The sequence below is a fragment of the Hylobates moloch genome, unplaced genomic scaffold, assembly GCF_009828535.3.
Source record: "Hylobates moloch isolate HMO894 unplaced genomic scaffold, HMol_V3 SCAFFOLD_14, whole genome shotgun sequence".
Taxonomy (NCBI): domain Eukaryota; kingdom Metazoa; phylum Chordata; class Mammalia; order Primates; family Hylobatidae; genus Hylobates; species Hylobates moloch.
In genome coordinates this window covers 92,562,461-92,577,171 of record NW_026652289.1, presented here as the reverse complement: position 1 = coordinate 92,577,171, position 14,711 = coordinate 92,562,461, and the positions used below count along the sequence as shown (strand labels likewise).

Here is a 14,711-nt window from a genome sequence, read left to right as displayed (position 1 = left end):
GGGGGGAGGGACAGCATTAGGACCTAATGGTAAATGACGAGTTAATGTGTGCAGGAAATCAACATGGCACATGGATACATATGTAACTAACCTGCACATTGTGCACATGTACCCTAAAACCTAAAGTATAATTAAAAAAAAAAAAAGATTTAAAGCAATTAAAGCAAAATAAGTTGCTGAAGGGGGATCATTTGAGTTAAATACAGGCTTTTTTTTTATGAATCTGTAATTGATATACATTTGATTTTAATAAGACACTGTTTATATCAGGTCACCACAAAGCAGATTTACATACAACCATCAATTGCAGAAAAACAAAGTTTCTTTTTGATCCAAACACCAAGAAAAACTTTGTGTTTTTTTTTTATGATCTTTTCCTTGATCATAAAAAAAATAAAAAATGCCGTACTTTTAGAAGGTAAAGCTAGTAAGTTTACAGAAGTGCGAAACACCATTAACACTTTAAGCAGAAACTTTTTTTTTTTTTTTTTTTTAGAAAAAGGTATGACTTCTCGTTTTCTGTTCTTGGCATAAATTTTAATTCTTTCCAGTGGAACCAAAACCTCCTGAACCCCTTTCGGTGTCATCCAAGGCCTGAAAGATAGACAGGTAGTAAGCTTCACGGTTTTTTTAAGAGCCTCTTTCAATTTTCCTCTCCAGCTCCTAAGAAAAATACAGCCAGAATTCTACTCTTGCTATATCATCTTTTCAGAAGGGAGATTACAGAAAGAAAATTAAATTCTAAAAAGCTCCATAAATTAGAATATTGTATAACTTTAAAAAATTCTAATAAAATATTAGAAGTTCACAGTATGTTTAAATAACTTATTATCCAAAGTAATGCTACATAATAGCTACATGAAAAACATTTAAATTCTAAAACTAGTATTTTAAATTTGCTTAAAATAAGTTTAATCATATATACTATTTAGTTACAAACAACATATTAAATTCTCAAGATTATACATATTTCTTCACTTAAGATGTTATATTACTTATTTTCTATCATGCTTTATAATACTTACTTGAACTTCTTCTATTTCTGGATAAAAAATCCGTTCGCAAATGAGCTGTGCAATTCGATCACCTTTTTTGACTTCAAAGAAAGAACAGTTTATTACTGATGTTACTGACACATTCGCCACATCCTGTCTTATTCAATGAGAATTAAAGGAGTCAATATTAATTTACACATACATAACTGAAAATTCACTAAAATTATGTGAATGTATATATTTAACATACCTTCAAACTTTTCTTTGCCAAAATTAAACAGTACAACACCAACATTTCCTCTATAATCTTCATCTATGACACCAGCTAGAGAAAAGAAAAATAATATTATCTCCATTTTTGCTATCGGAATACTAGAGGTGTAAGATTATCTCAAAATCATTGTCATGTAGCTCTGAGATTTGTATTCTTACAATTGAATAAGTGAATCTTGCCCTGGTACTATGTGAAGCCTCAAAACCAAGAAATGACGTTACTAAAATACAAATAAAAATTTAGAAAACAGGTCCTAATTTTCCAACCTGTCACTCTTTATCAAACGGCGACCATTTCCTATTTTAAGCTGGCAGTAGCAATGACCATCTCCAACCTACTGTCTACCCATGGCACCCTTGCCAAAAAGACTAGGAGAAAATTACGATTTGGGTTTTAAAGGTTTTTCCTGGTATCAGCTTCCCGCTAATACCCAGATTGAAATACGATTGAGTCATAAATAAAAATGTCAAAAAGCCTAAAGCTCTGCAGTGGAGTAAATCAGCGCTGACATTGTTAAGCAGCAGTCTTGCAAATAGTAGAACATTCCATTTTTACACTAAAAATGAAGCTGAATTTTTCAGTTCATAATCTTCCTCTCCTTTTAATCTGAACCACCATCCTTTCTTAGAGTATGATTTCTCAGAAGACAGTAGCACATAGGCTTCATGAGTACAACTTTATATGTGTAATTAATACTTGTTTGAGATTATGAACACAGGGGGAGAAGATCTTTGCAGGGGAGACTTGAGCCAGGTCCCTGCCATAGCCCAGAGTTATACTTACCAGACTTGCTAGCATTATCTTTGAGCCAGTAATTTAAAATATTTACATAAACACAAGCACAGATAATACAGGTGCACTGGGCCTTTTCATTTTTTTATATTGATAAATAATTCACAAAGCATACAATTTATCCATTTAAAGTGTCACAATTCCACAGTTCAGTGTGTCAGAGTTGGCCAACTATCGTCACAGTCAATTATAGCCATTTACATTACCCTCCCTCCAAAAATCCCCTACCATATTAGCAGTCACTCCCCTTCCTCCTCCCACCCCCAATTTCCTGCTATACATGTTAATTCTTTCTCCTCAGTTTGTGAAAGGCTGGATGAGACTCACGTGAATCTAACTGAATACAGCTCCATGTCACATCTTACTTGGTATTAATATTCTACCCCAAACAAAAGCCCTGATGAAGGAAAAAATATGGAAATAAAAATAATCCTGTGTTCAGCTCAACGAGCAGTAATGCTATTTGCCCATACTCCTCATTATTTGAAAGCTGAGAAAACAGACAAAAAACCCCCAAAGCATACCCACCCCCCATTTTTTTAAGAACAAGGGTAATTCCTAAACATATCCTTTCAATTTTCTCATATAAGGGAGGGAAAAAAGCAAACGCTTAGGTCCACCACAGGGAAAAATATTCAGCAAAAACAACATTTTAGATTTTCCGAATGGATTATAACATACGTTTAAATGAACCCCTGTGCTTTATGAATGAATTACCAGGGACAAGTGAATCTGAATTTAAGCACTTCTTAAAAGGTTCCTCATGCAACACTTTTACGAGAAGAGTGAGTATAAAACTGGGCAGAAAAGCAGCAAAGGCAGTTCATCTCCTGTCAGGCCTGAAGGAAACAAACAATTATTGAACTTGACCAATTCCAATACCAAACCCTGCTTTATTTCTCCACTGTCAGTTGACCATTAATTTAGACATTAATATTTATGAAAAAATTTGATGTAAAGATGAAACCAGCTGTTTTCCACATTATCTATATGGAAAAAATTTTGACTGCAGGGACAATTTAAACCAGATTTAATGAAGAAATCCCTCAACATAGCATGTTGTTCCATGCTACAAAAAATGGCCACAGTAGGCTAGAGAACTTCCATGCTGGGAGATTTTGAGGTACAAGCTAATAATTCATCTATCTTGAATGAGTTAGAGAAAGACATGGACTGACTTCTGAACTATTGTTTCTACTTTATTCAAAAATTTTTAAATAACCAAAACAATACAAATACATATAAAGTGAAAGCTTATAATATTCTCTTACCCTCCCTGAGATAGCTAATGTTACAGAAATACATCTTACATATTACTTTATTTTTTTCTATTTATCCTTTGAGATTAATACATGTAAATGTTAGCCATTCTTTTTAGATACAAGATATGGAAATATGGGATATCTCTCTCTTTCTCTTTCTTTTTTTGGCAGGGTCTCACTCTTACAGCTCAGGCAGGAGTATAGTGGTATGATCACAACTCACTATAGCCTCAACCTCAAGTGATTCTCCCACCTCAGCCTCCAGGTGCACAGGCACCACCACACCTGGCTAATTTTTGTATTTCTTGTAGAGAGAAAGTATCCCTATGTTGCTCAAATGAACCTCAAACTCCTGGGCTCAAGCAATCTGCCTGTCTCAGCCTCCCAAAGTGCTGGGATTACAGGCATGAGCCACAACGCCCAACCTGTACCATTGTTTCTATGTAACTATTCTCTTGCATAGTATCAGACACGGGCTGCTTTTACATTTTGCTATAATAAATGAAGCAGCCCTTTAAATATATCCTTGTACATGCTTTTTATTTTCATCAAATAGGTTGCAAAAAAGGTGTAGCCATTCAAACTTCCATCAGCAATATTTGAGAACGACCATTTCCAAAATCCTTGCCAACATTTGATGGCAACAATCTCTTACATTCTGGCCAATATGATGAGTACAAAATGGCTATCTCATTGCCTTACTTTTCATTCCCTGATGACTAGCGAGGCTGGATTTTTTTCCTCCCATTTGTTGGATATTTGCATGTCCTTGTCTATATTTTGTCTATTTTTTTCTCATTTGTTCTTTTTCAGATAAGTTGCAAATGTTTAGTTGTTGGCTTTATAGTATCTTCTAACATACAAAAACACTCCCTTTTTGAAAGGCCTCTGCTACGTATCTGTAAAGTAGTCCTATCAGAACTACTCAAACGATTGGGTGTCTTGAATTCTGCAGAGATAGGTGATCTTTATGCTTGGGCCACGAAAATGTGAAAAACCTTTAAGTGATTAAAAGAAATTAAGAAGTTTGAAGTAAATTCAAATGTATGGCAGAAAAAAAAGGCCCTCAATAGTTTTTTTTTTAGCATGAATGCTGACCGTATAAAAATTTCAGTAGTTCCAAATTCATTTACCACCCAATTGCCATTCGACCTTCAAGAAAAGCCTTCTCTGCCTACAGGATATAAGTATCAGGGATATTTCTCCTCAGAGAAAGCAGAAAGTATCTTGAAGTTATCACTGGAAAAATCATGCATTGGAACTGGCAGAGTGATTAACTGACTTCAGGCAAAAGTTTTACTGTGTCAAGAGTTTGGCATGTCATTTGCTGGAAACCTTTTTTAGTGAAAAACTATCCACACCTACCAGATGTGAATTCTGAACAGAATCCTGAATGCTCAACTTTTCCCTTTGACCCTTATTTACAGCCTGGGATTTCTAACAACATCTCTCTTCAGAAATAAAAACTGTTGCCAACCATGATAAACCTGTGCCTAAGGGAGATTGTTAAGATTCTCTGCATCCAAGAACACACCACAATGTGATTTTATGAATAACACCATATCAACCACCAGGCAAACTAACTTTCCATTCTTTAACATGAATTTTTTTCCAGAAAGTTGTTTTAAACAGAGCAAAAATTAGTAACAAAGTCGAATAAAACAAAAAGTTTCCACATAAAAACAATCTGTGAAGTCCCTAAGGACAGAAATTATATCTCACAGAATCTAGCATGTGCCAAGTACTATATTAGGTATTTCCTACACATTATCATTTAATCCTCCTACCTCTAGAGGCAGGCACACTAATTTCCATTGTAAAATGAAGAAACAGGCTCAGAAAGGTTAAGTAATAACTAGTTAGCGACAGAGCTGGGACCTACATCCAGTTGTTATTCTAAACTCCCATTCCTTGCACAATCATTTGAAACTTCATTGAAAATATATACAGTCATTTATATCCTTAAGTTACAGTCCCAAATGACCACAGTTGACCTTGTAAAAGCATTTTTGAACATCGGGCCTAACTTACAGAGCCTAAGGAATCCTCAACCCAAGAGTGGGCTGTCAATGTCCATCCCGCTATGTAAAACTCAGCTCCCCTTTAGTCCCTAAAGGGTGTACTTTTGGGGTCCTGTCTTGTCCCACAGCACCACCTAGTGACACTATGGAGAGACACCACACCCACCAAATGTTAGACTAAGGCGGAGGTCTAGGATAGCCAGGTTTCATTAAGTGCTTAGTTAGCCCTTGCAGTGGCACATAAAAGTGAGCTAATTCTGGACGGGGTTTAGTTGGTGAGGGGGATGCAGCAGGGTCATCTCCACAATTAATTGCAGTGGAAAGAACAAGGGGGTTGGAATCACACAGAGACTCCACTTTTTACCACATATCCATGTGGGCTCATTTCTAAGCCAGTTTTCCTGATCTGTTAAAAAGCCTCCATAAAGTAGCTCTGTAAAAACGGGTGGAGGAGGAGATCTAGCAGACCTACTTATGTGGGGCCAAGATATCTTGTTAAGTGAAAGACTCACTACTGATAGGATAAAGGGTCAGTATGTAGGGACCACATAAGTGGGGTCTGAATCCCAGTTGGAGCGGACCTGAAACAAGGCAACCACATCAGGAAAGTAGAAATTTCCTTACAATAAGAGGAGTAGCTCTGTACCAAGAATAGTTAGCAGAAGACACTGAGGGTTCTTCATGAAAGGTACCACATGAGGTAGGGTTAACTTTGAGAAACATGAGAAAGGCTTTCTTATAAGGGAAACAGGTAACACAGAGGACTGTCTTGACAAATTTAGAGAAAAGTGTTTTCTCTCCTGACTTCAGGGGAAGATTTTCTTCTTGTATTTTGCTAAAGACAGATAGCTCTCTTATGAAGAAAATTCTTATAAGATAGACTTGTGTTTTCTAGAACTTTTGTTGCTTAAATAATTACTTATTACATTATTAAATTTGTCATTATTATTAGGTAATAATTATTTTAAAAATTAAGTTAGTAGTTAAGCAAAATATAATTGCTTAAAATAACCACAAAGCTTTTCCTATTATAACAAGCTTTCCTCTAATCATTTTCTTTTCTTAAAAATAAAATCTGTCATTTGAATATTACCTTTTAAACAAAGACAAAGTAAATACTTGCAAACATTTACAGAACAAAAAAGGAAATATATTACCTCCTACATCAATAAAGTGTTTTGCAGCCAAGCCTGACCGTGGAGCTAAAAAACAAAAAAGGAGACATTGGTTATTTTAAGGGGGAAGGGCTATATCAGAGATAACTGATGCAATTTAAGCATGTCATTCTCTTCACCTATAATATCTATATCTTCATCTTAACTTTAGCACATGGTTTTGAATTAAAGAATATATATTCATCATACTGCATTACCAAAGTTGGAAAGACTAGTTTAGAAAAATTCCACAAGGTTTTAATTCAAAACTAACTTAAACCACTCCCATGTGACTTCAGTCAGAATTTGTGGTGCTGCAGACAGGGAAGGACTGCTAGAATGAGGTGAAAGGTGAGCAAGCGGGAACAACTGTAGGCTGCTCTTTCAGGAAGTTAAGCCTCAAAGGGGAAGAAAGAGAAGTATGGCCAGCAGGAACACACTACTGAGGAAGAAGACTTTGGTTTTAAGATGGGACACCACAACATGTACAATGTAGATGGGAAGGGAAAGGAAGAGGAAGAGAGAGGGAAACAAACCTAACCAAATAGTAGCAGAGCACAGCCTACAATTTGGGACCCCACTATTCATGATTCAGATGCCAAAAGACACGCCTGTAGGAAACACATGAACCAGAGTAAGATAAATGGGCTAATATCAGTTAAGTAAAAATGCCAAAAACTAAGTCTCAATGATTCAATGCTAGTATACTTTTTAATCCTAAAAAACGAAAAAAATAAAAAGCTAAGGTTACACCTTATTATTGCAGACTCAAGCATCAGGCCTATAATTAATTATCCTAACTTCCAGTATTTTATTTTAGAATAATTTAAATCAGGCACTTTGTCAATAATGCTGCCTCTTTCTGTACTAACCTTTATTTCACTCCATCTCCTGCCCCTTCCCCTGAAAAAATTCTAAAAAATGCAGTCAATGATGCTCAAGAGATGAGATGAGAGCCCATCTTGTTATCTTTTAAGGGCTGAAGTACTGGCAGTTTCCCCACTCATGGCTAATAAGATAGTGCCAGTCTAGCTCCTTTCCCTGGAGGAGGGCGTCACGGCTCCATTGCCTCCTTTATGTTTACTCTGAAGTTAGTCAAAACGAACTTACGCTCTTGCAAAGAACTGTCTGGTAACAACTGATCCGCTCCAGAAAAATCAAACCTGTTGACGTGTACTCCATTTTGTCCTAGCTCCTCCCAGTGCCTCTACAACACTGAAGAGTATCCCTTACCCTAACCCCATGGCCAAACAAGAAAAGGTTAAGTAGGCTTACACATTCTGGGACCAACAGGTCAGAAGTTTTACTCTCATAATATAAAATGCCATGTTCTGAGAACAGCCTTCCAGGCCAATGTGAGCCTAAAAGCTCCAGTGAGGAAGGAGAAAAATAAAAGGGTCAAAAACAGGCAAAGCAGAGATGTAAATAAAGCCTTTCAAAGAGTGCATTTGCTATCACAAATGGTGCTTCTTTTAGGACACAGCCCAAGCAATATTGCCTGCTTATTACCCCAAATGAAACAAGAAGAATGTATCACAAAGGAGAACTTGACAAATAGTTCCCTGTTTCTTAAATGACTTACCCACTCTTCCATAACACCCAGAAGGGAGCGCTATCTGAATGTCCGTTTTCACAACAGCTTTCTCCATAGGTGGTATTGTGTAATCATAGGCACTAAGAAAATATTGAAAGAAAATAACTGCAAATCTATTTATAAAATTGTTTTTATATTTTCTTTGTGACCAAGCATACAAAATTGCTTTCAGTGTATTTAATGAATTAATGCCACTTTAGTTTCTAAAATCAACCTTGCTATGATGAATTACCAATTCATCTTAAAAGTTTATGAAGAAGGTAGAGGTAGCTATTTTATTATAAAAAGGACAGCTTTAGATAAAATAAGTCTCCAGGAATATTTTTGGTGGTGTGAAGAGGTGTCAACATTGTAAATGTTTGCCCCTGAACAGAAGTTTATTGGGAAACTGAGGTACTTATTAGCGTGAAAGGGCAGAAAGGCAAACTTTCAAAAGGTGGATGCTTTACAACCATAGTTTGAAAAGGGAAAAAATGAAGAAAGAACAAAGATAAAAGGCCAACTACTACTAATACTAGCTATCATTGATTAAGCCTTTACTGTGTGCCAGGCATAGTTCTAATTGGTTTACATATATTAACCCATTTTATTCTCACAATCATCTGTGTGATTAGGGAAAATCTGCAGAAGGAAAGGAGAAAATGGGTGGACAAAATAAGAGACAAAGACCTTGATAAATTCAAGCTTAGGCTATGAATTTCCTGGCTGAGGGAGAGAGCTGATCACTGTGAACAGCCCCTGGAGACAGACCTTACTTAGGAACAGAATTCCTCTAAGGTCCACGTAGCAAATGCTGCTACTCTTGCTATTACTGTGGCCCTCTCCTGGGTAGAAATTTAAGAGATTTTACAATGAGCAGAACCGGAAGTTTACTCTGGAGACCTTAATTAAGTCTGGTAAAGCAGTACCATACTTCCTCTTTTTTCACTGAAATCCCTCTTTAAACAGTTAAGCCCTAATTTATTACAGATCCATTATTTCCATGTCAATTTCAGTATCAGAAAGTCACCTGTGTTTATTAGGAGTCTACTTAAGGTATCTTAAATCAAGGACTCCCCTAGGACTCAAAAAAGTGCTCCAAAATATACTTTGGAAAGGTCTAGTCAAACTATATAACTCTACTTTTATTCATTAAAATTAAGAGACCGTAGTTTTTCCAGCTACAATTGTCCACACCTACTTTCCTTTTCCTTTCTTTTCCGTTGCTATCATCATGCACTACTTTGTCTTCTCCTGTGCTTAGACCAATAGTTCTCATGTTTGAATTACCTCAGATACTTTAAACTAAATCGCAAGGCTTGGGATATAGTCTAAACTCTCCTTCCCTCTCAGCATTACTTTTCTCCTACCTTAATGGTTCTAAGAACTGGGCACAGTAGTCAGATGGAAAAAAAAAAAAAGCCCAAAATTCGGGATAAAAAATGCTACCATCTTCAAGCCTCTGGGGAAGTCAATTCAACTCTTCACAAACTCCCGCCTGTGTAAAAAGTAACACTTATCTAGTTAAGGATTGTTGTGGGGACTAAATACAACAGCATACGGACAATTTTTAGTACAGGTAAAACGTGCTGTAGAGATGCAAGTGTGGTAGATCACAGGCAGCTCTGCCTTTCGTATTCGGATGCCTTCTGAAATTCCGCCCTGGGGCCAGATGAATGTATAGAAAATAACTTTTTAAGGCAGATGCATCTTCGTGCATCCTTCTTAGGTATTTTCACGCTCACATCTAGGCTCTCACCTTGGTTTTCCTATTGAGCACAGCATCACCCTCAGGCCACTCGAAAGCCACCATGGGCCTTCCTATCTTCTATTTAGGAAGCAGGCACAATTAGGCACAATAAACGTTGCAAAGTAACGCCCTGCTAGACACTGTATAGCTATTTTACTTACTCTGCAGCCTTTGCCCAAATGTCTATTTAATTTATGCCAAAGATGAAAGCTAAAATTTTCAACATGAAAAAGGCAGAAATCCTATTTATAGGTAGCGTGTTCCTGTGATCTCTTCGGTGACAGTTTCTAGCTGTGGCGGCGGATGGCCGGCCCTTCCAAGCCTCCTCGCCGGGAGGTCCCCGCTCACCTGTACAGGTCGTAGCCCGCGGCGCGCGCGGAGCCCCGGGTGGGGGCCGTAGCGTGCTCGGAGAGCCGGGCAAAGCGGAGCTGCATGCCGCCCTCCTCCGCAGGCCGGGCCCGCTTACTGGGTGAAATGGCGGGTGTCTCTTCAGAGCAGGGCATGGCAGAGCCAGAAGGCGAGCGAGGAAACCGACCGGGGAATAGGAGAGCAAGCGATGAGTGGCGCCACAGGGAACCCGCCCAAACCGAAATTTCCCGCCAGCTCCGCCCCACCCACCGCCCCTCCGGGACGAGTCCACAGTTCTGGCTGAGAGGGGAGGCGGGATTCACATTTTGGGTTAGAAGCCCTTCTCGGAAAGCAGGTTTGGGATCGGAAACTACTGGGTCCCAGGCAACTTTCCACATTCAGCGCATGGGGCCGACGTTGAGGGGGAGCTTCTGGGGCGTCGCCCTCACACATTAGAAAGCCGCCCCCTCGCCAGGGGACCCCAATGGACGCCCGCGCGCGCGCGCGCGCAGAGGGGCCGCTCGCCGCCCTACTTCCCCCACCGCCTCAAGCCGCGAAGCTTCCCTCCGGACGGCCGGGGCCCCTCGCCCGCCCTCTCCTACCCGGCCCGGGCGCCGGGCATCCCCCCGCCTTAGGAAGCTCGCCCTTCCAGCCCGCGGCCCCGACTGTACTGGCTCCGCGGCAGCCTCGGCCCAGGCGGCCAGCGCTGGACAGCCGACGGGGAGTCCTGTGCTGCGCGGCGCGGCCGAGGGGCGGGCCTGGCCCGGAGAGTACCGCGGCCTCGGCCCTCTGCCGTGCGCCTCGCGCGTTTTGCATCGCTCGAAGCAGAGACGGAAGGAATTGGTAGAGCGCGGGGCGAGGGCAGAGGGGAGTCATTTCCCCCAGAGTTTGGGCTGGTTGGGTCCTCGGCACCTCCGGACGTGCGCCAGGCTTCCACCCTGAAGACGCGCGCGTCCCGGGAACATGACCTCGGAAGCAGTCGCAGCCGCAGCCGGACGAGGGGCGTGGAGAGGCGGTGCCCGGGCCCCAGGAAGACGGCGCCCTTGGCGTCTTGAGTCTTGCTGCCGCTTCCGGCTGCCTAGGCCTCTTGCTCTCGCTCTTCTTGTTTGCTCTCGCCCCAGTTTTTCCGAGAGTGTCCGCCAGGCCCGGGCCCTGCTCCTGGGCTGACTTACCTGGGGCGGCACCGCCCGCAGCCATGACTCCCGTGCTCTGAGCTCAGCGGCGCCCTAAGCGCCGGAACCGCGTCTCGGCGCCTGTGACAGTTACTGCGCCCGGGGCTGCTCCCCAAGCTGTGGGCAAGACACCGCGCCCGATTTCCTTTCAGCACCGAGTGTCAGACGTTGTAGTGTTTATTCGACCGGAGGCAGGGAGGCCGCTAGTATCCTATCACAGGTTTGGGATAACCCAACAGAAACGCAGCGGGAACCACTTGGCTAGGAGTCGAACAAGGATCGCGGGCTGTGGTGGTATAGTTTACAGTGGGGGATAAAGCAGTAACTTTCTGGATAGTTGTTAATAATGTTTTCTGAGCTGCAATTATCTCGTTCTTTCTCACAAAAATCTGCCAGCTGAATTGAGTGGTTTGAATTTTCAAAATTAAAAAAGCTGTGGGGCAGTTTTAGAGTATTACTGGGGAAGTTTTAAATTCGTTGCTATGCCTTTCCACACAGGCCCCACCTTTTCGGTCTCCTTAACTGGTTCCTCTTCGTTGTTGGAATTCCTTTGCATGAGGCTATGGAATACACACTACCTTCTCTGGACATTAACTATTAGCTACACCTTAAGGACTCCCACATTTATGCTTTTAGCAACACGATCCGAGTCCTGCAACTTTTCGACCTCATTTTGAGCCAACATTATTTTGCTCCCTGATTTTGCTGAAGTACTTTCTCCAGTTATTTGCTTAAAATGTTCACATGAGAGACATATTTGATTGCTTGCTTGTACTAAGATGTAATGATTGTAGTGACTTTATTTTCCTAGACCCAGATAAAAGTCTCGCTTCATTCATGAAACTTTTTACAATCAGTAGTGACCTCTGCCCCATCTTATCTCTTTTAACACTTACTATATTATTCATTAGTCGTTAGCCATATACTCATTGTGTAATCTTCTGATGTATATGCATTTTATCTCTCACATGAATTAGAGTCATAAACTTTTATGAATTCTTCAAAGCACCTACTTCAGTGTATTACACAAAAGTTACTTGTTTGGCTTATTACAATATCTAACACCAAGCAGGTTACCTGCTATTTTTTGTTGTTAATCTGTATACATAAAGTGTTTATTGTTACTTTTCAGCTGAGTTTGTTTTAGACTAAAAGAGAAACGGCCATAATCTAACTGGCAAAAAGTAATAGGATTCTGAGCCAGTAAGCATTTAATAGAACATTCTTTATGACAATAGAAATATAACTTGTTATGAACATACACCTTAAATACAAGATAACTGCAGTTAAGAACTAAACATGTTTCGACCATAATTTACTTCATGGTGTTTTTTTTTTTTTTTTTTTTTTGAGACAGAGTCTTGCTAGAGTGCAATGGCTCGAAATCGGCTCGCCCCAACTTCCTCCCAGGTTCAAGCAGTTCTCCTGCCTCAGCCTTCCAAGTAGCTGGGATTACAGGCATGCGCCACCACGCCTGGCTAATTTTGTATTTTTAGTAGAGATGCGGTTTCTCCATGTTGGTCGGGCTGGTCTCGAACTCCGTACCTCAGGTGATCCGCCCACCTCAGCCTCCCAAAGTGCTGGGATTACAGGCGTGAGTCACCGCACCCGGCCCTTCATGGTGTTTTCTTTATCAGACTGTAGTTATCCTATCAGTCATGCTGATTAATTCAATTACCTAAGTCTAGTGCCAATTTGAACCTTCTGAAAATGCAAGTCAGTACTTGAAAAGCACGGTTGTTTTTCCTATCTTTGCCATTTTAGGGATTTCTCTCTTCTTTTAACAAAGATATACATTGTCACTACTTTATGTCAGGTGTATTCTAAGTGCTTTAAAAAATATTAACTTGAGGCCGGGCGTGGTGGCTCACACCTATAATCCCAGCACTTTGGGAGGCTGAGGCGGGCGGATAACCTGAGGTCAGGAGTTCGATACCAGCCTGACCAACATGGAGAAACCCCATCTCTACTAAAACTACAAAATTAGCAGGATGTGATGGCACATTCCTGTAATCCCAGCTACTCGGGAGGCTGAGGCAGGAGAATCGCTTGAACTCGGGAGGTGGAGGTTGCAGTGAGCTGAGATTGGCCATTGCACTCCAGCCTGGGTAACAAGAGCAAAACTACGTCTCAAAAAAAAAAAAAAAAAAAATTGGTTGGGTGCAGTGGCTCACACCTGTAATCCCAGCACTTTGGGAGGTTAAGGTGGGAGGATTGCTTCAGTTCAGGAGTTCAAGACCAGCCTGGGCAACGTTGGCAGACCCCATCTCTACAAAACATACACAAAATTAGCCAGGCATGGTGGGTGGCAGGCACATGTAGCCCCAGCTACTCAGGAGGCAGAGGTGGGAGGATCACTTGAGCCCAGGAGTTGGGAGGCTGCAGTCATTATCATGCCACTGCATTCCAGTCTGGGCAACAGAGTGAGACACTGTCTCAGAAAAACAAAACAAAAAGACTCGTTTAATCATGGCAACTACGGGAAACAAATTCTATTATCCCCATTTTACAGATGAGGATACCAAAGCACAGAGTGATTAAATAACTTACCCAAGATCACACAGATCACAAGTAGAAGGAGGTTAAACCACAATTCAGATAGTCTGGCCTCAGAACCCTTGGGTTTAGCCACTGTGTGCTGTAGATTTATATGTGCCTTGTTGAGTCTATGGTAACTCTTTTGCTGTTGTTGATGTTGAGACAAGGTCTTAACTCTGTCACCAAGGCTGGAGTACAGGTGGTCCTTCCACCCCAGCCTTCCAGATAGCTGGGACTACAGGCATGTGCCACCACACGTGGCTAATTTTTTGTACATTTTGTAGAGATGCGATTTCACCATGTTGCCCATGGCGGGTCTCTTGAACTCCTGGGCTCAAGCGTTCCACCTGTCTTGGCCTGCCCAAGTGCTAGGATTACAGGCATCAGCCACTGTGCCTGGCCTTGTGGTAACTTAATACTAACCTTGCTACTGGCTGTGTTTCCAGGTCTGGGAGAGATGTCTGTAGTAAATAAGCCAAGCATTCTTAATTTCACAGTTTATCATACTATCCTTGAAACACTTTCTCCCGTTTCACTGGCTGTCTCTTCCTCAGTCTCCTTGGCCCCTCTTCCCTTCTTAGGCTGTTATTGCTCAAGATAAAAACCCTTGGAGTCTTACTTACCTCCTCTTTCTATCTTAGGCCTTCCCTTACCCAAATAGTCTCCTCCTAGGCAGCAGCTAATACTTTACCCTGTTGGATTTTTCTGCATAGTATATATTGCTATGTAAAATTACATGTATATTCACTTGACTTGTTAGCTGTATGTTTCCTCTACTATCATATAAGCTTCATGATGGATTTAAACCTATCTTAATTTGGGTTTCAGGTGT

At 41.0% G+C, this 14,711-nt stretch overlaps 1 protein-coding gene across 7 annotated transcripts in view; it reads right to left on the bottom strand.

The window, feature by feature from the left end:
• DUT (deoxyuridine triphosphatase) overlaps positions 1–11,441 on the bottom strand; it is a 45,545-nt gene extending 34,104 nt beyond the window's left edge. The window contains exons 1-7 of one of the 7 annotated variants that reach the window (XM_058428027.1): positions 11,342–11,424; positions 10,170–10,308; positions 8,081–8,172; positions 6,502–6,546; positions 1,246–1,320; positions 1,026–1,096; positions 191–594 (exon numbers count right to left, since the gene is read on the bottom strand). In XM_058428027.1, the coding sequence (XP_058284010.1) occupies positions 538–594; positions 1,026–1,096; positions 1,246–1,320; positions 6,502–6,546; positions 8,081–8,172; positions 10,170–10,308; positions 11,342–11,366 (504 nt within the window). In that variant the 5' untranslated portion in view covers positions 11,367–11,424 and the 3' untranslated portion in view covers positions 191–537. Of the gene's footprint in view, positions 1–190; positions 664–1,025; positions 1,097–1,245; positions 1,321–6,501; positions 6,547–8,080; positions 8,173–10,169; positions 10,309–10,771; positions 11,204–11,341 lie in introns of those variants that run through there. The other 6 variants (XM_032176192.2, XM_032176193.2, XM_058428026.1 and 3 more) reach the window with 6 other exon arrangements.
• Between the last annotated feature and the right edge of the window lie 3,270 nt (positions 11,442–14,711).